Source organism: Myxine glutinosa, chromosome 11, assembly GCF_964187855.1.
Source record: "Myxine glutinosa chromosome 11, kmMyxGlut1.1, whole genome shotgun sequence".
In the NCBI taxonomy this organism is placed as follows: Eukaryota; Metazoa; Chordata; class Myxini; order Myxiniformes; family Myxinidae; genus Myxine; species Myxine glutinosa.
The window spans coordinates 50,825,173-50,847,775 of record NC_136271.1 but is presented as its reverse complement, the minus strand read 5'-3'; the positions used below and the strand labels follow the sequence as shown (position 1 = coordinate 50,847,775).

Below are 22,603 nucleotides of genomic sequence, written 5' to 3'. Positions count from 1 at the left end.
GCAAAAGCTATACCGGGCATGCCCGGGTGTCAAGGGCGAGCCTTGGAAAGGCGAGTCTGGACCTGCCCGGGCGTGTTTGGCTGCGGCCTGGCAAGTCGAGGCTGGGCGTGCCCGGGCGCTCTGGGCGAGCCCTGGAAAGGCGATAGCGGGCATGCCCGGACGCTCTGGGCGAGCCCTGGAAAGGCGATAGCGGGCATGCCCGGACGCTCTGGGCGAGCCCTGAAAAGACGATAGCGGGCATGCCCGGACGCTCTGGGCGAGCCCTGGAAAGGCGAGAGCGGGCATGCCCGGGAAAGACGAGACCGGGCGTGCCCGGGAGGTTCGGGCGTGCCCGGGAACAGTGAGTCCGGGCATGCCCGGGAGAGGCGCGTCTGGCCGTGTTCTGGCCGGTGCAAGGCGATTGTGTGCATTCAGCGGTAACCGCTACAACTTCATCTAAAGAGGTAAAATATTGAGCATTATTTTTGTGGCTGATTTGTTCGATTATTATAGCTACGTGTCTTTTCCTTTCATCTGTACAGGTATGAGCTCACCTTGACTGTGCACAAGCCAACCTGTCGTCTTATTGCTGAGATGTACTACGCACGTAATCCCTCAAAAATCTGGTATGTTGACCATCCTCACCATGCATGCCATCCTCACCACTCTCCTCCGTGCTCCTAATTGCCTCCCTTTGCTAGTACCCACATCCATTTTGTTAGTGGCAAACGACAGCACAGAGGCGCACGGTATACCTTCCATAAGAGTTTAGTATACGTTCATCAATGGCGGTATGATGGTATGTACTGATTTGTACTGTACCGTTCCTTGCTTGAGCACAGCCAAACTCTATATAGGCTAATGGTGAAATCTCAAAAGGGGCCTTAAAATGGGTCTAACCCCTCCCCATCTTAGAACAAAAAACAACCTATTTTTTCTTCAAGGGGGATGTCTGGGTAGTTAGAAAATCATGGTTGTGAATATGAAAGCATTGCACATCACTCCGAGAATCACATTTACATATATATATAATAGGTGCTGATGTTGACGCCAAGAGCCGATTTGACGTAACAGGTTTTTTGCCTTTATAGGCGTCAATATTGATGCTATATGCACAAATATGGTATTAAAATGTGCAGGAAGATAAGACACAATCACTAAAATAGGAATAAGGCTTAAAAAATAACTTTTCTTGGGTAGAAATGACAAAATGTTGATATTAAATGCTACAAATTCAGTTCGGTTTCATCGATAAAATGGGGACAAATACATTGTAATTTCAGAAATATTAGCTTCATAGTCATAAAGTTTATGTTCAAATTTCCCCTGTTCATTCGTGTATTTAACATTATTAACCAAAATGTTAATATCAATAATACTGATAATTATACTGTCAAAATCAAATGTCACCCCCCTAATATTTTATTGAAATTCACAAATCGCAATACCGCCAAAACATCAAGTCGTGGGGCAGATAAGGTCATATATGGAAGGTATTGTGCATTTTATGTGCATGGCAGTTTCAGCATATAATCTACATACCCCAAGGTTTTATTTCAGACATGGAGGCAATTTGTTTCTGACCTGTGGTGACCTTTGAGAGGTCATTGACCCCAGCATTGCATGCTCCATTGACAGTTTGACCTTGATCCCTTGTTCCAAGGTCATATCTGATGGTGGCAAATGATTCCCCATATATGATTTCCTATTAGTGCCTAATACATACCTAAACTGTCTGACCATTATTTAAAGAGTTACAGGTACTTGAAAGTAAAAGCTATAAATAACTTTGGGACATCCCCTTATGTCATGTGACTGATGACACAATCCTCTCAGCTTTCAACTGTCTCCATGTGGACAAACAAAACTCTGAGGTCAAGGAAAAAGGTAAGATTTTGAAAGATATAAACTTTTTCTAAATTAAATAATGTAGCAATATTATGCATAAGAGTACCAAGAACATGTATAACTAAAAAAATGGCATGTTTTAAGGGGGAAATAAGAAAACTAAGGCAAAATACTGAAAATCTGTTGACTTAAACCTTCATTGGGGTATGTAGATTATATGCTGAAACTGTCATGCTTTAGTCATAAAATGCACAATTGGTTTGCTATATTTCTTTCCAGATGGACTTTTCTGACAATGGTCATCACTAACCTTCTACCATGGATTTGGAAGCACCAGCTGTGAAACGTCGAAAAATCGATACGGACCATTGTATCATATGCTCCAAAACTCTTGACCCGAAAAAGGACCTTGTGGTTAAGAACCCAACTGCTGATGGCTTGAATGCAATTCTAAAAGCAAGTAAGGTGAGACAAGATGATGTTTATGAAGCACTCTGGCCTTTGCAACAAGAGATTTTAAGCCTGAATCTGAAAGTGGCTTTCCATAAATCATGTCGTGCCAATTACACCAGCAAGTCAAATTTGCCTAAATGCCAATCTACCGATACTGAACAACAACCGTGTACGTCGGAGTCCATCTCTACGGAACCTTCAAGGTTCATGAGAAGTGAAACAAGCGGGTTTGACATCAGGAATGATTGTTTCATTTGTGGCAAACGGAACACTTCAAATAGAAAAAAGCTCACACAAATTTCCACAGGCATCGGACAGACCACCAGAGAAAAGGTTCTTGCAGCGGCCCACAAAGAAAAGACGACACCATTCATATGCGAATGCTCTTGTATTCAGATTTGTTTGCCTATGATGCCAAATACCACCGATTATGCTATGGACATTATATAACAGACCTCAACATAGCTGCTGCGCAAAACAAGTCAGGAGAGTCAGCAGCAGTTACATTACACGATGTAGCCTTTGATGAACTTAAAATTCATTTGGACCAAACTGTCTTCTCCAAAAAAAAGACTGTGACAACCCTTGCCAGTTTGAAAGCACAGTTCATCAACTATTTAGTTGAATTGGGTGCCTGTAATGCGCAGCAGTACACCGCCTGGAAATTGAAGGAACGATTAACCAAACATTACAGTGATCAGTTGGTCTGTCTTACATTATGTTGTACTGACATCGTGTGCTCCTCTTCTGTGACCTTGGGTGATGCACTAAAAAAGGCCACTGCTCTGCAAGATGCAAACGACGATGATGACTATGAAGAACTGGTTTCTACAGCACAAGCAGAATCAGTGAATGAAAACCCTATCTTGCACACTGCTGCTGGCATACTGAGGAAGCACATGGCTGACATCAAGCATGCAACTGGTGTCTATGCACCAGCTGAAGACTCCAACATTGAGCAGTATGCCAAATTCATTCCAGATGCTATGTATGACTTCATTCAGTGGTGCTTCAGTGAGAAGTCATACACGAATATAACTTGCTGTAGCAACGATGGTGTTTCAAAGAGCAACCTGAAAACGATCGCCATATGTCATGACATAATATCACAGAACCAAAATGTGTACACAGCAAAAACCCTGGACCTAGCCTTAAAAGTACATCACGAATTTGGAACTAAGAACATCATTGACTTACTTCATTCACTGGGTCACTGTGTATCATACGACGAAGTACGGCGTTTCCTCACATCTGCTGCCATTGATCAGACAAGTAGATCAGAGGATGTTTACATACCCAAAAGACTCCAAAACCTGAGGGTCATTGATGATTATCCTATCATCGACGGCGCCATTAATAACTTTGACCAAAATGAAGCAACTTTGGATGGAAAGTCAACTACTCATGCCATGGCAGCCGTACTGTTCCACAGAGGAGCATCATCAGAATGACATGTATATACTATTGCGATTTCTGGATGTTGGTAAAATATTAGGGGGGTGACGTTTGATTTTGACAGTATAATTATCAGTATTATTGATATTAACATTTTGGTTAATAATGTTAAATACACGAATGAACAGGGGAAATTTGAACATAAACTTTATGACTATGAAGCTAATATTTCTGAAATTACAATGTATTTGTCCCCATTTTATCGATGAAACCGAACTGAATTTGTAGCATTTAATTTCAACATTTTGTCATTTCTACCCAAGAAAAGTTATTTTTTAAGCCTTATTCCTATTTTATTGATTGTGTCTTATCTTCCTGCACATTTTAATACCATATTTGTGCATATAGCATCAATATTGACGCCTATAAAGGCAAAAAACCTGTTACGTCAAATCGGCTTTTGACGTCAACATCAGCATCTATTATATATATATATGTAAATGTGATTCTCGGAGTGATGTGTAATGCTTTCATATTCACAACCATGATTTTCTAACTCCCCAGACATCCCCCTTGAAGAAAAAATAGGTTGTGTTTTGTTCTAAGATGGGGAGGGGTACTCAACCCAAAAGCACCCTACACCGCTCGCCTAATAGTCTGGCATCCCATGGGGTCAGGGATGGGAGTGGGAGAATTATCTTTAATTGGCCCGCTGAGTATGGAGAGAAAAATGATGTTCCAAAGTTAGCATTAGTCCATCAATCCATCAATGGCGTTAACTTCTGGATTTTTAAAAATACATTTAAAATCATTATTTTATTTAAATTGAATTATATACCTGTTCCCTGTGATAATGTGTGTGTGTGTGTGTGTGTGTGTGTGTGTGTGTGTGTGTGTGTGTGTGTGTGTGTGTGTGTGTGTGTGTGTGTGTGTGTGTGTGTGTGTGCGTGCACACAGCAACTTGCGTTGCGACTCTCTGGCACAGCTGCTGCTATTTGCGAACGTTCGGGCGGGTAGCAAGCTCCTTGCCTGTGATGACTGCTCCGGCTTGCTTCTCGCCGCCGTGCTTGAAAGGATGGGTGGTGAGCTGGAGGATTGGTGGAGATTGTGGAGAAAAATGAAGGGGAGGGGCTTAAATGTTGTTCGTGATTTATTTTTATTTTTTTAGGAATGAAGTATTTATTTTGGAAGTGTAAGTAATGAGTACTGTATTTGGAAATGCAATTAATGCCATTTCCACACCACAAAAAAGTGAATGTGTATGTTTGCACAATGTTGTGCATAAGATGTAAAAGTGCAGTTCTGCTCACATAAGCCAATGGGTAATGCACAACGGTCACAGTTGCAATCAGAAAGTACAGCACCCTAAAATACACTTCGTGAGGCAGTATTGTAAATGTACAAACACATAATGTCACGTTACATAACCCTTGATGTCCCAAAGTAGTGTCTAACCCTTATGTGCAGCGCATTGTCTGTCACAAGTTACATGACTGTCGGAATTAGTTATCTGGTGCTTATTGTGCAGTTGATGTGGACACACACCCATTGCCATGTTCGCAAATTGTTTTGTGTATTAGTGACCCTCCACCATGCATTTATTACCTGTAAACTATTGTGAGGCGCAGGTGTGATTTACTGGTGCTTTTTAGTTTATGGAAAGTTTTCAACCAAATGTAAAACGATGTGAACATTAGGAAATAAGGAGATGAGGTGGTGAAAGGGGGTTTATAAGGATGAGTAGGTGTGGAGTGGGTGGGTGAGCTGGAGAGGTATATATTGTGCTCATATGTTAATATAATGATTCATGTCCCACTTTCTTTGTTCTTTAGGGCATGGCTGGCTACTTAACATCTACCAAGGAGCTAATCCGAATCACACTGCCATTTCCTTATTTGATTTTCCATCGACTGTCCTCGACTCGCTGCTGTCTTTCCCTCTGGCAAGACTCGGTTCGCTAATCGAAGGCTTTGCTGCTGGAAAAGATCACGCACAACCATCTAGCACTGCCAAGTGGCATGCAATTGGCACAGCGGCCGAGGATACCGATGGAGGTCAGGCCAGGGCTGTGGAAGAGGATTGGGAGACATTCAACGTGCGTGAAGGCAGCGGTTCAAGTGTGGAAGAAACAGCAATGGAAGGTTCGGCTGAGACTTATGAGGCAAAACCTGTTGCTGTTGAAAAGGAAATTCAGCAGCAGTGCGAAACGGATGAGGGAAAGCTGGTATGCAAGGTATGTTTGATTTTAAAACCTGAAATTTGTTTTCCTGACGGTAATTACACAGTAAAATGTGCTTAACACTTGAAATCCATGAGTGGGGGCTCAACCCTGTCCCTGCACCAAGTCGTGTTCTTGCGTGTGTGTATATATGTGCGTCTCTCTTATATTCTGTAGTCTATAACTCCACGTATGAAGACCAAAATTCTACTCTGAGTTGACGTGTGCGTGCACTCGTGTGCGTGGGCTTCCCAGACTGGCCAAGCAATATTAGTTCCGAGTGCAAAAGAAAGATATACTACGATCTTCGTTCAGAATTGCAGCGACATATTTGTGACGTCAACAATAAATGGTGCACAATGAAAGCTGAATCGATCCAACAGCATGCAGATAGTCATGACATGTTTCATTTCTTCAACACCATCAAAGTTATCTATGTATCATCTCACAACATGGTAGCCCTATTTCAATCAACTGATGGAAGCTTCCTTCTAACAGACCAAGACGGTGTCCTCAACAAATGGAAAGATCATTTGTCCGATCTCATCAAGCGAGATACGGCCGTGAGGTAATTAGTGAAACACCATAATATCCTACAAAATTAGAGCTTGATATACCTCCAAGCTTTATTGAGGTGTTAAAGGCAATTTGATAATTAGGAAAGAATAAATCACCTGGATCTGAAGGAATTCCCAGTGAAATCCTTAACCCTTTGAGTACGGGATTTTTTTTGATAAAAATACCCCTGGTGCGGGATTAATTTTGATAAAAATACCCCCGGTACGGGATTAATTTTGATAAAAATACCCCCGGTACGGGATTAATTTTGATGAAAATACCCCCGGTACGGGATTAATTTTGATAAAAATACCCCCGGTACGGGATTAATTTTGATAAAAATACCCCCGGTACAGGATTAATTTTGATAAAAATACCCCTGGTACGGGATTCATTTTGATAAAAATACCCCCGGTACGGGATTTTTTTTTGATAAAAATACCCTCGGTACAGGATTAATTTTGATAAAAATTACCCCGGTACGGGATTAATTTTGATAAAAATACCCCCGGAACAGGATTAATTTTGATAAAAATACCCCGGCACGGGATTTTTTTTTGATAAAAATACCCCTGGCAAAAATACCCCTTATAAACAGGATAAATTTTGATAAAAATACCCCCGGTACGGGATTAATTTTGATAAAAATACCCCCGGTACGGGATTAATTTTGATAAAAATACCCCCGGTACAGGATTAATTTTGATAAAAATACCCCCGGTACGGGATTTTTTTTTGATAAAAATACCCCCGGTGCGGGATTAATTTTGATAAAAATACCCCCGGTACGGGATTAATTTTGATAAAAATACCCCCGGTACGGGATTAATTTTGATAAAAATACCCCCGGTACGGGATTAATTTTGATAAAAATACCCCCGGTACAGGATTAATTTTGATAAAAATACCCCCAGTACGGGATTTTTTGGGGGATAAAAATACCCCCGGTACGGGATTAATTTTGATAAAAATACCCCCGGTACGGGATTTTTTTGGATAAAAATACCCCCGATACGGGATTAATTTGGCATTTTGGTACGGGAATGCAACCACGTACTGACGATTTATTTATAGGTATAGTCGATGACGTGTCGTAACGTCATCCGTACACAAAACTTTTTCGCGGGTTGCGGCACTGGACGTCAGCCGTATTCAAAGGGTTAAATGCAGAGGATATCTGCTTTCTCATGAGTTACACCAGCTACTTTTAAACACATGGGATCAAGAGACTGTTCCACAAGATTTGAAAGATGCAATGATCATTACCATCTAGAGGAAGAGAGGAGACAAATCAAATTTGCTAAAATTATCATAGTGTCACTTCTTTCCATAGCGGGAAAGTTACTCTCGTGTTCTCGTCAACAAACGTCCCCTATTGGTGGAAGAATTCCTGCCGGAATCCCAGTGTAGTTTTATACAGGCGTGATACATTGGAATGACAAGCTAACGAAAGAGAAAAGGGTTAAACCATGCGCGAATGATGCCAACCCTAACGCTGTGATGTTCATGAAAATACGTCAAAATGCCGATGCAGGAAGTCCTTGTTTTCTTTTTTTTCTCAACGTCACATAGGTAGAACATGTAATGACGCCTGCCTCACAGTTACATATCAGTAGTGTGGACATGGAGCTTTCGTGGAGCTTGGTCTTGTCCCAGCACGGATCAATCATGGGCGGCCGACAGCATCCGCATCTAGCGGAGACAATGCTCGACTTGTCTAAACTCGCTATTTTCTACCAAGGTTTAGTCGTCATTTGTACGTTTTATGTCAAATGACTTTTTACATTTTTTGTCTCTCGGGGCGGCCAAGCATTGTTACCTCCGCCACCAAAGGTGGATGGAGGTTATGTTTTCACTCCTGCCTGTCTGTCTGTTTGTGAACAATATATCTCAAAAGGTTGTGAACGGATTCGGACGAACTTTGGCAGAGATGTAGCGTATGTGACAAGGACAAAATGATTAGATTTTGGTGAAGATCCGGATCTGGCTAATATAATTTTTAAAGTGATTCTTCACCATTGGGAGATAGGGCCCAAAACTATACATAGCAGGATATCTCAAAAAGTTGTGGACAGATTTGGACGAACTTGTTGGACCAGTTGGGTGTGTGACAAGGACTAATCGATTCGATTTTCGTGAAGATCTGAACATGGATTCGGATATGAGCATTATTTAATTTTAAAGTAATTCTTCACTTCGTGAAGCCTGGTGTTGGCTTAGCGGTTCGGGTGCAGCTTGGGATCCTTGGATCCTGGGTTCGAATCCCAGTCGATCGCTGAATTAACACCAGGGGAGTTGACTCAGCCTGTCATCCTTCCGAGGTCGGCAAATTGAGTACCAGTTCACTGGTAATTCCCTGTGTCGCAAGAGGCGACTAACAGGGTTGGCGGCAGGAAGGGCATCCGGCCATAAAACATTGCTTCAAAAAGGGGACCACGGTGCCCGAAAAAGGCCAACCCCTGCTCTGCAGGGAAACATGGCCTCCAAAGGTGGTTTTTCTTTCTTCACCATTGAGAGATAGGGCTAAAACCAACATATATCAGGATATCTGAAAAAGTTATGGATGGATTTGGACGAAACTTGGTGAACAGGTTGTGTGTGTGACAAGGAAGAATCAATTCAATTTTGGTGAAGATCCAGTTCCGGCTCGTATAATTTTAAAAGTGATTCTTCACCATTGGGAGATGGGGCCAAAAACGATACATAGCAGGATATCTCAAAGTTGTGGACGGATGATTTTGATTAAACAAGCAACGGTACCCACCCTATGGGCGGGGCTTCATTTGGGAAGTCGAAATGGAAAGGCAAAATATCAGAAATTGAAGGCAGAAATTTTTTATTTTAAACGATTCATATAAACATCCGTCAAATCATATCACACGTAAATCATCAAAATCAAAACGGTATCTTTAGAATTTCAATAAAAGCCACATCACTGTTCATGTCGGTAAATATTATTCCATCGTGTTTCAAATCGTGATCGATACACTATGATCGTGATGATCGTGATCGTGAATCGTGATCGATAATCGTGTTCACAATCGCTATGTTGTATGTACTCCCAATACGTGTACCAAATTCCCGATACGTGTAACTACCAAATCAACAGTTAAAAGGATTTTGAGCCCATAGCTGTTACGGCCTTGGCAAGATTGATGGAGACAGCGATCTGTTAGCGCATTCACCGCCCAAATAGCTATGTAGAACTCTCTCATGTAGAGATTAAACGTTACGGCTGTTACGGCCTTGGCAAGATCGATGGAGACAGCGTTTATTATACTTTTAATGAAGGGCACTGTCTCAAGCCCCAATCCCCGTTCACGGATGGGGTTCAGCGGTTGACCCGAGCCTGACGGCGAAGGGCAAGGTACACGTTGGCCCGTCCAGAGTAGCGTGCGTGCGGCCCCGGACATCGGGACATCGAAGGGCATTAAACGTTCATTAAATATTAAACGTTCATTAAACATTAAATGCTCATTAAAGGATTACGAAACGAAAAACATTACGAAATTATGTTCACACCGTCACGTCAAACACTACCGTGAACACACACATCATCACAATGAACGTTATGCGAACGTGAATGTTATGCGGGAGTCCAAATCTGAGAATACTGGAGACCAAAGTTGAAATTGGAAAAACTAAATAGCCTATTTTACCCCTGGAGACCCCAGGATTACCCACACAAAATATCGTTTCGATCGGTTGAGCCGTTTTTGCGGTACCTTCGAACAGACGGACGGACATTTGGTGAATTATAGTAAGATGTGATTCTGTATTGTGATTTTCTGGTCTACTCTAGGATACAAAATGTAAACTGTTCACCTGGTGGAGGTATGCTCTCTACTGAGTGCCGTTCTAGTTTATTCAATGTTTTAAACAAGAAGACACCATGCAGAGCACGATACTTGCAAAATCCACCACACCCCCAAAAAAGAAGGTTTCCATTGATCCATCAAATTGTCCATTTCATCAAGATTAAAACTGACGATCTTGATCAAAGCTCAGGTCAATAGGATGAAAAGTGATGATTTTTCAGATGAAAATTGATGATTTTAGAAGTTTGACCTAGATTTGACCTTTTACCTTTTGACCTCAAATAGTTGGTTTTCCAATTCAATGATGCACTATGTAATTGCTGTTTATTATCCAAGTTAGTAGGATGAAAAGTGATGATTTTTCAGGTGAAAATTTATTTTAGAAGTTTGACCTTGAGTTGACCTTTTGACCTTAAAAATAGTTGTTTTCCCAATTAAGTGAGGCAATATGCAATTGCTGTTTAATTTTCAAGTCAATCAGCGATTATTATTTTTTGACAATTTTTGATATTTGACTATAATGAAATTGACGATTTTTTAGATGACAATTGATGATTTTGGAAGTTTGACCTAGAGTTTACCTTTGACATTTTGACCTCAAAAATCGTTGGTTTCCTATTTCGTGACTCAATATGTAAATGCTGTTCAATTCTTCAGTCTATCGGATAAAAAATGGCAATTTTAGAAATTCAACCTCAAAATCATTAGGCATCTTCTTCATGACCAACTCCACCATGTGGTGAAGTTTCGTGAAGATCGGTTAGAAATTGTGACCTGTCGGCGATTGACAAACACACAGACAGAATAACAAACGCAACCAACCAATATACTTGAAAAATCTTCGATTTTGTAAGTAATAATATTGCACCATGAAATTTACTCTTGCACTCTTCTTTAATATTGCAATGCTTTTTCATATTAAAATGGGTTTGTTCACCAAAAGTGTCATTTGTTATCCTAAATTTGTTTATAGGTGGTTGTTAGCTTGCACTCTCTTCCAGGATATACACCAGTCAAAGAGGCTCGAGCGAATGGACACCTGTAAGAAAATGCTGCTCCAGCAGGATGCTGATGGGTATGTGACTTGCTTGCAGTGAGGTTGTTGGTTTGCTTACTTGTAAAAACTCAACTACACGTGATTTGCTTTTTTTGGATAATGTTACACCCGCTCCATACGGGAGCGACAGGAGGAGTCATGTTATTATCCTCTCTGAGGTATATAGATTACAGTAGATCTATGGAATCCTCCCTTTCAGTTTCATGTTAAACAACAGTCATACGTGTTTGTGATTGATAATATTTATTTTACTTCCGGTAGGGCCAGGGGTGTCCCCACAAAGCGGCACAACAAGCTGTTTATATGCATTAACGTGGCTTATGTTAAAGGAGGAAAAACCCCTTGGGGAGGGGGGAAATTATTTGTATTAATATCCTTTTGTAATAACATCAATATTATGCTATTATCAAAAGTATTGTTATTACTTTGTATATTCGAAGCGGCATTGGAAAAATACCACGATAAGCTATCTTAACATGGATATACACCTCAACAAAGATTTCGTCCAAGGCGGACAACCCCTTGGAGGGGGACGGGAAATGAAGTCACTACAACCTCCATCATGTGACCCTTTGTCCTCCCGTTCAGTTTGGTTGAGATTGTATAAGTAACGACCGAATGTATTGCAGTCAGTCAGACAGACAGACACAAAATTGTGTATTTTCGCATGATAACTATTAATGGGACTTAACCACATTTGGACACTTTGTTGTTGCATTCCGAATCACAGGTTCATATTTAATCTAAGAGGTGTAATTTTACATCGTCCTTTGTCTTTGCGATGCTTCTCTTCTGTTTGAACCCGAAGCGTTTGCACTCATCACTCTGCATGCCCTTTTGCTTCAGACTGATCATGGCCACATGTTTGCATCCTTGGCCTGTGCTTGAGGCCTTGCTGGAGTTTGTTGCTCCATCCAGACCTTTTGCTGTTCACTGTCAGTACAAAGAGGTCAGCTATTGTTAACGATGTTGAAGTTCGGTTGAGTGGGTGTTTGTTGAGGTGGTGCATGCAGTATATTTTCAAGTTTAGAAGTTCTTGATCCTGGTGTCACCAGTGCTTTGGCCAGCTTGGTGAACTCGGGGTGAGGCTTTCAGCACTGCACTGTTACACCCAAATTCACCTGCAGACCTTTTGGGGCACCATCGGGATCTGTTCTGAGAGTGGAAATTTCCTGCTATTTTAACAAAATGTCACCGTTTACCACAGCCACTGGTGGAATGCTATCAGCGTTTGAAAGAGCGTGGAGGCACCGTGGGACTGCAGCTCACAGAGTCTTGGCTTCGTTTCTACCAGGTATGTTACTGGACCATTGTTTTTTAATGCAAACAGCAAATATCGTAGTGTTAAAATGTTATGGGTTATGCAGAAACTATACAAAGTAATGAAAAGGTGTTTGATAACATTCGGGATGCTGAGTATAATGTTAGTGGCTGTGTTTTTATTTATTTATTTGTTTATTTTTAACCAAAGCCTGCCAATTGCCATGTGAATATCATTACTAGTGCAGGATTTGTTATTTTTAAGAGAAGACTGAAAAGATGTTTCAATCACAATTGCAACAAAAATTATTTTATATTGCATTTAACAGGAAGTAAATTTCCTGATCAAAAGTGCTGCCTCTTGGATCTTCTCCCCTACCCCGCCCCTCCGCCCGGACCCCTCACTCCCTTCCTCCCCTTCTATCCCCCTCACCCCACCACTACCGCCTCCTCCATCCTTCCGATACCCATCACCCCTCCCCCCTTATTCCCCTCCCTCTCTTCCACCACCCCCATTCCTCCTCCCATCTCCACCACCCCCTCGTTCCCCTTCCTCACCCCCCCTCATCCCACGTCACCCTGTCCTCTACTGCCCCTATTCGCACCACCCCTTCCTCCTCCCCTTCCAACCTCTCTCTCCACCATTTTCGCACAGGTGCTTCCGAAACGTACACATCCCATGATGAATGCTTCAGGCTCAGGAGGATTCCTCCTTTGCGGATTCACAGTGGAACGCAGCTCAACTGCCATTTTCCAACGAAGGTTATCTATGAAGAAGGATGCAGGACAGCGAAAACACCACAGAGAGGAGGGTTCTTCTTCCTCAGTGGCTGAGCCATTGTTCAAGAAACCGAGGGTGGATTGAATGCAATTTCTCTGCCTTGCATATGTTTTTGGCATTTTCTCTCGGAGCCACGAAACGAAACAGCTTATTTAGGGCAAGCAGTTTCTCAAGAACTTTTTTGAGTCAAGCCATTCCTATGAAATGCTGCCCTTGAACATGCTGCAGAGTTTATTCATTCTTTTCACAAGTTTGAATCAAGGAACTGTATTATAGTGTTTTGAGGACAGCATACAATTTGTGCATATGCAGCCAAGGCCTACTATATTTCGGTTCTTACAAAAATGTTCCATACTTGTTTCTCCAGCACTGATATTGGAATGACCTTGCTTTTAGCATTCCCACATGAGTGCACAGCTCGTTATTTTTATGCCTCCGCAGCCGAAGGCACTGGGTTGTTCGTGCGTGCGGAACAGATTTTTGTAACCGCGATAAAGTATGAACTACGGAAAGGATTCCAACCAAACTTGGGAAAAATATGAACTGATTTGATATGGGTTCAAAACGTCATGTGACCTTTAATTGAAAATCTTTGTTACCACAATAACTTGTGGATCACAGAATAGATGTCAACCAAACTTAGCACAAGTGTAAGCTGCGATACAAAGATGAACTGGTCCAATTTTGGTTTCAACAGGTCAAAGGTCATGTGGCCTTAAATAATTTTGCAAATCATAACTTGAGTTGGAAGCATCTGATGTTTTTTTCTTCTCTCCCAAGTGATCTTTAATCAAGGTTAAACGCAACTCTGGGTTGAGATCCAACGCAGGCGGAGGTATCTCCATCGACACATTTGCATCAATTTCTATTTTCCAGTTATTTTTCAATTCAACAATAACAAACATAACGTTTGGAGTTGCAAACCACTGGAGCTGCCCATTTTTCTCGAAGCAACCTTGTGTATAAGGTGCCGCTGTTCTGGGGTTAATATTTTTTATTCTTTGATAGGAGCTCAAGAAGGGATGTGAAAACGTTGCTGTCACTTGTGCATTTAATAAACTGCTTTGACAGCTCTTATTGAGTAGAATGATCTGTAGTGCATTGTTCACAAACTTTGCAGTGTCTGATGAGACAACAGCGACGGATGTATGGAACAAGAAAATTTGATGGTTGGACATTTTGACAGCAATCCCCAGTGTTCCGATTTATTTGCAATAATCTTATTCCATCATGTCCACATTACTGACAATGCTCTTTTTAACCACATGTGTCGTGCAATGGGTAGGCAGGGTGAGGGGTAGGGGGTGGGATGTAAGCAATTATTGGTTCACTCACTCTATCTATCTGTCTGTCATTCGATTTATTGAGGAGCTACCTAATTTAAATTAAATTTCATATTTTGAACGCTAGAACATGAATCGGAACACAAACCTGCAGTTTAGCAGTACCTTGGCTCTGAATTTGGTAAATTGTACGACGTTTGGTCCCGAAGGCGCATGCACACTCGCAGTAAAGTAATTGCTTCAGTCTGTCTGGCAGTCAAACAAAATTTTAAAATATCATTCCAGAGAGGAAACCTGTTATTTTGGGATGTCACAAAGCACACAAAGAGACATTAAGAACTAATGTAACGTGTTAAATGAGGTGGTGTAAAAGACGCTTTCAATGCATCAATGGTGGTAAACCTCCGATTCAATGTTGTTTTTATGCTTCCGCCGAAGAAGTCGGTGGAGGCATTATGTTTTCGGGTTTTCCGTCTGTCTCTGATATGTTTTTGTTACCGCGTCCGTCTGTGCATGAGAATGGCTGAAAGGATTTAAATCCAAATTAGATCAAGTATGTATGATGATGTAAAGATGAACTGATTAGATTTTGGGGTCAAAAGTCAAAGTTGGTAATAGCCATCCTGTTAGCCTTGGAAGGATATAAGAGTAAGGAGGTGAAATGCAAGGGGCAAGTAATGTATGGAGTAATTATATATATATATATATATATATATATACAGTGGAACCTTGACTTACGAGTTTAATTCGTTCCGTGACCGAGCTCGTAACTCAAATTGCTCGTATCTCAAATCAAATTTCCCCATTAAAATGCATTGAAATGCTATTAATCCGTTCCAGCCCGCCAAAAACCACACCAATTTTTTTTTAAATATACAGTATATATAAAAATATCTCGCGCTTTATATTTCACCTGTATGCAGCATACAAGTTGGCAGGATGGCCTGGACTGGAGGTACGCACACTTGACTCTAAAGTCTAAACTGTCCAGCCTGGGTTTGAATCCCGACCCAGCTATAACCTGTCATGGGTGAATCACAGGCAGGGTGATTCATCAATGTGTGTACCGCTAAACTGGGCGCCCCGTTTGCGTCCCATTAGTTGTTGGATGTTAAGGATCTCACCGTGTTTTCCACAAAGAGAAGGCGAGCTATCGCCGGCACTCTGAACAAGTTGTGGCCTGGCATGGCATGAACATGAAAACATGAACATGAACATGAAATGTTCGACATGAACATGAAATTTTCCGAAATAACCAAAATGCGAAAACTAAAATGCATCGCTATACGACAGAGATACGTACTGTACTTGAACGGCAAGATAACCACGTGACCAGAACCTACCTGGCGGCGTAAACTCGAAATAACCAAAATGCGAAAACTAAAATGCATCGCTATACGACAGAGATACGTACTGTACTTGAACGGCAAGATAACCACGTGACCAGAACCTACCTGGCGGCGTAAACTCGAAATAACCAAAATGCGAAAACTAAAATGCATCGCTATACGACAGAGATACGTACTGTACTTGAACGGCAAGATAACCACGTGACCAGAACCTACCTGGCGGCGTAAACTCGAAATAACCAAAATGCGAAAACTAAAATGCATCGCTATACGACAGAGATACGTACTGTACTTGAACGGCAAGATAACCACGTGACCAGAACCTACCTGGCGGCGTAAACTCGAAATAACCAAAATGCGAAAACTAAAATGCATCGCTATACGACAGAGATACGTACTGTACTTGAACGGCAAGATAACCACGTGACCAGAACCCACCTGGCGGCGTGAACTCGAAATAACCAAAATGCGAAAAAAAAATGCAGCGCTATACGACAGAGATACGTACTTGAACGGCAAGATAACCACGTGACCGGGTGGCGAAAGCTCGTAACTCGGATCTCGGCTCGCATCTCAAAGCAATAAACTGCTGGAGCGACGGCTCGTATCTCGAAAAACTCGTAAGTTGGGGCACTCGTAAGTCAAGGTTCCACTGTATATATACACAAAGAATTAAGTTAAGCACCCCTACACAACGAATTAAGGTAAGCACCCCCTAATATATATTCTTTGTGTATATGTATACATTGGCATATATTCTAAGGTATGTGAGATCAAATAATGATTGGTATGACATTAGCAATTATCCATTGATGAAATGCAGATGAGTGCACTCATCTGTGACGCCCATCGCTCGTGCAGCACGATCACGTGGGTCCTACACACGTTATTGACGCAAAGATCGCTAGAGGTCTTCTCAGAACAATGACTGTACGTTAGAAAACATAAACGTCATCCACACTGTCCGTGATGGACCTATAGCTCCATACTTAAATTGAGGTGAAAATATGCCTAAAATTCCCAAAAAATTTCACCTTAAATTATTCAGAATAAAATATTGAAAACGGCATGATTGTTATGTTTTTATGTGACCATAATATCACTTCTCCAGAAAATATAGCAATATCATGGGTATATTACACTGTTTTGACGACAACAAACTTGTAATGTGCGAGGTTGTAAAAAAACGGGGGGGGGGGGGGGGGTGCTTAACTTAATTCTTTGTGTGTATATATATATATATATGTCGGAATGGGACTTAGAACTTGGGACTCAGAAGACTCAGAGAAAGGAGCAACGGATATATTTATTAGAACTCGTTACACAAGCTTGCGGAAAGCAGGATGTCGCAGGAGGCTCACACAAAATGACCAACACTACAACAAGATGCTCTGAAATAATTCGATTTAAACTTGCTTTATATAAAGAATATAGGGTGTGGCTTTAGCTCACAAGATACAGAGAAAGAATGGGCTCATTGGTCCTCCCACCATTAGTCCCATCCTGTTGTTCAGTTAGTTAAAGGAAGTTCATCCAAGGCCACTCATGGGTTAGCTCAGATAAGGAGATGGTCAGCAATATGTGGCAACATGTTTACAACCTTCTGTATAGAGACCTTGGTTGGGAAAGTACAAAGGGAGGGGACACTCATAAATGTGTCAGCCTACAGGATATTGGCAAAGTTATGTGGGAGGCTGAGAGATAGCAGCTGCAACCAAGGCCAAAAAGTGGAACAAGAGATTATGCCAACACAGGGCAAGAGCTCACAAGCACAGAACTCCTTATTAGGGTATTACACATCCTCAATGCACAAGAAAGGACTAAGTATTATAAAAGAATACAGCAATCAGTCAAAACAAAACATATAATTGGTTATACTTGGTAATTGGTAAAGCAGCAAGAATTAACAAAGGGGGAGGGGCATAACAGCTCCCTACATACCGCCCTTTTGGATCTAAGATACAACGTTATCTACGAGCCAATCAAAGGCCTTTATTTCAAACAAAGCAGAAACAAAACAAATCAGGAAAGTCATTCAACATATCACGCGAAGGCAGCCCAGTGAGCATGTAGTGCCCAAAGCACTCCACATCGCACCCAGCAGGATGATTCGCGTCTGTATGTGAGTATGCAATGTAAGTCCGTAAAAGCAGGGTGATCAAATGGCATGTAAAATCCTCCAAGAGTAGTGAAATGTTAAATAGGCCGTGTCACTAAACATACCACGCGAATGCAGCCCAGTGAGCATGTCCCGTACCCAAAGTACCACACATCGCACTCAGCAGGATGATCCGCGGGTATGTGGGTGTATGCGGGTGTATGTGGGTGTATGATGTAAGTCAGGTGTAGATGGGTGTATGATGTGAGACCGTAGAGGCATGAAGATTGAATAGCGTGTCAGATCCACAACGAAGACCTCTGGTTCCGCCGGGGTCCACACCCAGGAGGATCTCCCGACCCACCCTTCGACCACAGAGGTGCGGCCAGGACTCCCCCCCGACTGGAGCTCGCCCAAGCTTCCCCAGGTGAAATCCTTGTAGATCTTCAGCGCTCAATCGATATTCATGTTCATGAGGTCTCTTATATGCTGGTGATCTGGGGAAGACACAATGTCATCAGTATCAGGTGGCTTAAACCTATGGCCAAAAAACAAAGCATAACGGTCCAAAGGAGGGAGAGAAACTTCCTTTGGGTCAAAGTCGAGGTCGTCCGAGGCGATGCTGCTTCCACCGCCGTCATCCATGGACGAATCTTCCATGGACGAATCTTCAAAACAATCAGATTCGGAACTCAAAGTATCTCCAATGTTGGGTTCCTCACCATCCAGGCTTGGGGTTGCAGTTGGGTCCACATCCAGGATTGGGTCAGTGACATTTGACTCACTGTGAGCTTGTGAGACGTAAAGGTGAGCTCGTGAAACATACAGAGGCAAAGCCTGCATTGAGACATAATCATCAGTCGGGGACCCTTGCAAGTGGCCCACATCATCATCAGTAACATTATTCTCAGGTGGCGTAGGCCTGCAGCGTAGGCGGCCAGCAACAGTCATAGCCTTACACATCGAGAAAAAACGAGAGGACTCCCTTAGGAACTCGTTGGCGTCTGCATGCGACATGTTGGGGTCCAGAGTAATCGGCGTCCTGGCAGCCTGGAATGCTCTGAGGTCCGCAACTGTGTAATAAAAATCATTATCAGTAATATCAACAATGGAAGAACAATCTTCGGAAGCGGAGATCTCATTGTCGCGGCCCAGTGACTCGTTCGGGTCGTCTTTCCGGGATCCGCGATCTGCAGTCACGTTGACGGCCGGAGTGTCATCTGGACCCACGGTCAGCTTGTCAGTCATCACCATGGCCTTCTCTGGTGTCGTCTTCAGTGTCCATCCTGTGGTAAACTTTCTCACACACGCAAGGACTAAAGCCTTGATTAGTACACAACAGACCACGATTCCAAGGACTATTGCCAAGGCGGTCAATATCCACTTTACTATCGTCCCTGTCCATCCTTTGAACCAGTCAGTAAGCCACTGGTGGGAGGCTTCCCGATCCATTCGATCCTTTGTCAGTATATGAGCACTTTCCCTTAACCTTATAATAGCAGCACTGACCCCCTGTGAAGGATCAGGAATAAAAGTACAACATCTACCCTCAATTATCCCACATACCCCTCCTCGTTCTGCCAATAGCATATCTAACGCAACCCTATTTTGCATAACCATTGTACGCAGGTGGACAACCGTGTCCAACATTTCATCATGTGCTGTAGCGGTGTCGTTGGCCACCTGTTCTAAGATTAACGCAATTTTGTCAATGCGGTAACTGCTCATGACCGTCCCAGCCCATGGGAAGAAGAAACCAACGGCCTTCTCCCAATCAGCGCCGTGTAAGGTGGTGGTGTCGTCGTCGTGCCAATAGGTGCTTCGTTGTGTCCTTATGCGTGCAGGGGTATTATGCAAGTGTTGTCGCATTTCCATTTCTGGGAAAACTGATCCTAAATAGCAAATTCCTCCCCAATTATCAGGTAAATACAGGTAAGCTTTGTTCCCGCATACAAACATAGTCCCGTGTGGAGCCACTAAATGAGTGGTCATGCAAGTGCGAAGGTCTGGGATAGTGTTTGTCCCGTTTTCCCCTTCCCATGCCAACTGGAGGTGTGTGAGGTTATGTAAGGGCGAACTTGTAACATTCACTAACAGCCTGTGTTTCCCTTCCCTAGTGTCCGCGAGGAGGGTATCTCTACACACGGATTTACCTGCCATTATTTGGCCCTTTCCTTCTAAACAGAGGGCCCCCCTCGCCGGCTTGACCCAAACCGGCGCCGGACGTTCCTCAAAGTGTCGGGACTGGATGGGGGGGGAGTACTGGAAAATTCGTTTACACGCGGTTCCGTCAGAACCTTGGCTTGTCAGGGTTGTACTAAGGCATTTGGTGTCTAGTGGCTTTGAGCACAAATCATTGAGTGATAGGGGTAACACTACCATTGGTATTCCTGCTGTGCTGGTGCGGGGAAGGTGCATACACATCCAACACCGTGTCCTATTCTGTAATGTGGCCATATGCCGTGCGACCTTCCAGTATGTGTTCTCCTCTGGCTTCCTTCTTACTTCCTGGGCAGGCGGGGTTTTAATGACATAGGCGGCGCAACTAGGTCGGACGTAGGGTTCAGTTCCATTTGGGATTAATGTGCGAGGGGGCCATATTCCACATTCAAGTATCATTGTTGTATCCGGGCCAATGGGGGTATATTGCAATAAGAGGGTAGTATTCTCGATGCCCTTGCCCCATCGATATCCTGGGGCATATCGACTGCTTATGTCCCCAGTGTATGTTCCATTTTCCACTTTCCTAACCTTAGTCAGGACTAGGCGTGGTCTTGTCATGCGTGCCTGTGGTGTCGTATTGTGTACCACTATAGCTTCCACCCATCTTACAGATAACCACTTGAAGCGTGTTTCCAAGTTACAGCAATTCACCGCTACCTTGTCTCCCCAGCGAGCCGTTATATACTTGACGGGGTAGAGGGGAAACGCTGAATAGTTGTCGTGTCCTGGGTACTTGGGGAGGTCTTTTCTCGATAGATCAAAGTGCAAGAGCCTATCTTTGGCAGGGGGTTTGCGGCAGCTACCCAGAATTCCCATCACCATGACCATCATCGCCGCCCTTAGGAGACTGTAGTGCCCTAGACGGTGCATTGTCTTCAGCAGTGTGAGGTGCGGTGTCTTGTGTGGCTTGTGGTGCGGGAATGGACAACTTACAATGGGTGGCGTGGATCCACGAAGGTTTACCCTCGCAGAAGACTGCCGTCGGTGTGACCAGTAGCACCTGGAATGGTCCCTTCCACCGTGACTCCAAAGCAGCCTTGCGGGTGAAGTGCTTTACGAGCACCCAGTCGCCGGCTTGGAAGTCGTGGATGGCGTGGCCTATTGGTTCAGGCAGCGCCTCTCGCACTCGAGCATGGATGCTGCGTGCCACATTGGACAAGCCTATGCAAAATCTCAAAAGCATGTCATCCATCACTGGCAAAGCAAGGGTGGACATGTCCGTTGGTGCTGAAACGGGCAAGCTCATAGGTCGTCCCATTAATATTTCGTGGGGGGAAAGGCCCGTAGTGCGACCCGGGGTGGAACGGATGCTCATCAATGCAAGCGGGAGAGCCTCCGGCCACCTCAAGCCTGTGTCTGCGCAAAGTTTCGCTAGTTTATTCTTTAAAGTCTTATTCGTTCGTTCCACAAGTCCCGATGACTGTGGGTGGTAAACGCAATGGAAGGACTGTTTAACGCCCAACGCCTTCAGGATGCCCTTGACCACCTGCGCCGTGAAATGGCCCCCTTGATCCGACGAGATTATCTGGGGAATGCCAAATCTGCACATAAAATCCCACACGAGGCGCTTCGCTACTGTCGGGGCATCGGACTTGACGCATGGGTAGGCTTCGACCCATTTGGTGAACGTATCTACTATTACCAACACATAGCGAAACGACATACTTGGTTCCAATTCTGTAAAATCGAACTCGATAGTTGCGAACGGCCCACTTGGTGGGGGCCGTCCCCCGTCATGTGCATGTCTCGGCGGCGCCCCTCTATTGTGTTGCTGGCAGACCACGCACGATCGGCACACTTCGGATACAATCCGTGACAGTCCTGGCGCTGCCCAAGTGTAGTTTATCTGTCCCATCACCCCCCTCTGGCACACATGACCATTTTGATGTGCCATGCGTGCCAGCCAAGGCAGTAAAGCCTGGGGTGCTATAGGTTTCTCGTCAAGGGTCCATATTTCTCCTGGCCCAAGGCGTATCGCCCCTCGTTTGAGCCAGTCCTCGTGTTCGGCCGTCGATGCAGCGTTCTGCAAGTTTATGATATCGTCCTTAGTTGGTGTGGCGGGTGGTCCCACAGTCGGTATGTCAGCAATCTGTGCGGATGTCGCCTTTGCTCGTGTCACCATCGGCATGTTGCATTCTATCTGTTGGTTGGCGGCCTTTCCTGCCGCCTCGTCCGCCCTTGCATTGCCCCGGGCAACGTCAGTGTCCGCCCTTTGGTGGCCACGACACTTAATTACCGTGATAGCGCGGGGAAGTAAAATGCTTCGGAGGAGCCCTTCTACCA

At 43.6% G+C, this 22,603-nt stretch overlaps 1 protein-coding gene across 2 annotated transcripts in view; it reads left to right on the top strand.

Moving 5' to 3' along the window:
* Positions 1–14,444, top strand: part of TRMT6 (tRNA methyltransferase 6 non-catalytic subunit) — a 32,991-nt gene extending 18,547 nt beyond the window's left edge. For both annotated transcript variants that reach the window (XM_068103619.2, XM_078786662.1), the window contains exons 5-11: positions 522–605; positions 4,633–4,757; positions 5,508–5,908; positions 11,271–11,344; positions 12,173–12,275; positions 12,534–12,620; positions 13,242–14,444. In XM_068103619.2, the coding sequence (XP_067959720.2) occupies positions 522–605; positions 4,633–4,757; positions 5,508–5,908; positions 11,271–11,344; positions 12,173–12,275; positions 12,534–12,620; positions 13,242–13,451 (1,084 nt within the window). In that variant the 3' untranslated portion in view covers positions 13,452–14,444. The remainder of the gene's footprint in view (positions 1–521; positions 606–4,632; positions 4,758–5,507; positions 5,909–11,270; positions 11,345–12,172; positions 12,276–12,533; positions 12,621–13,241) is intronic.
* Positions 14,445–22,603: the final 8,159 nt, after the last annotated feature.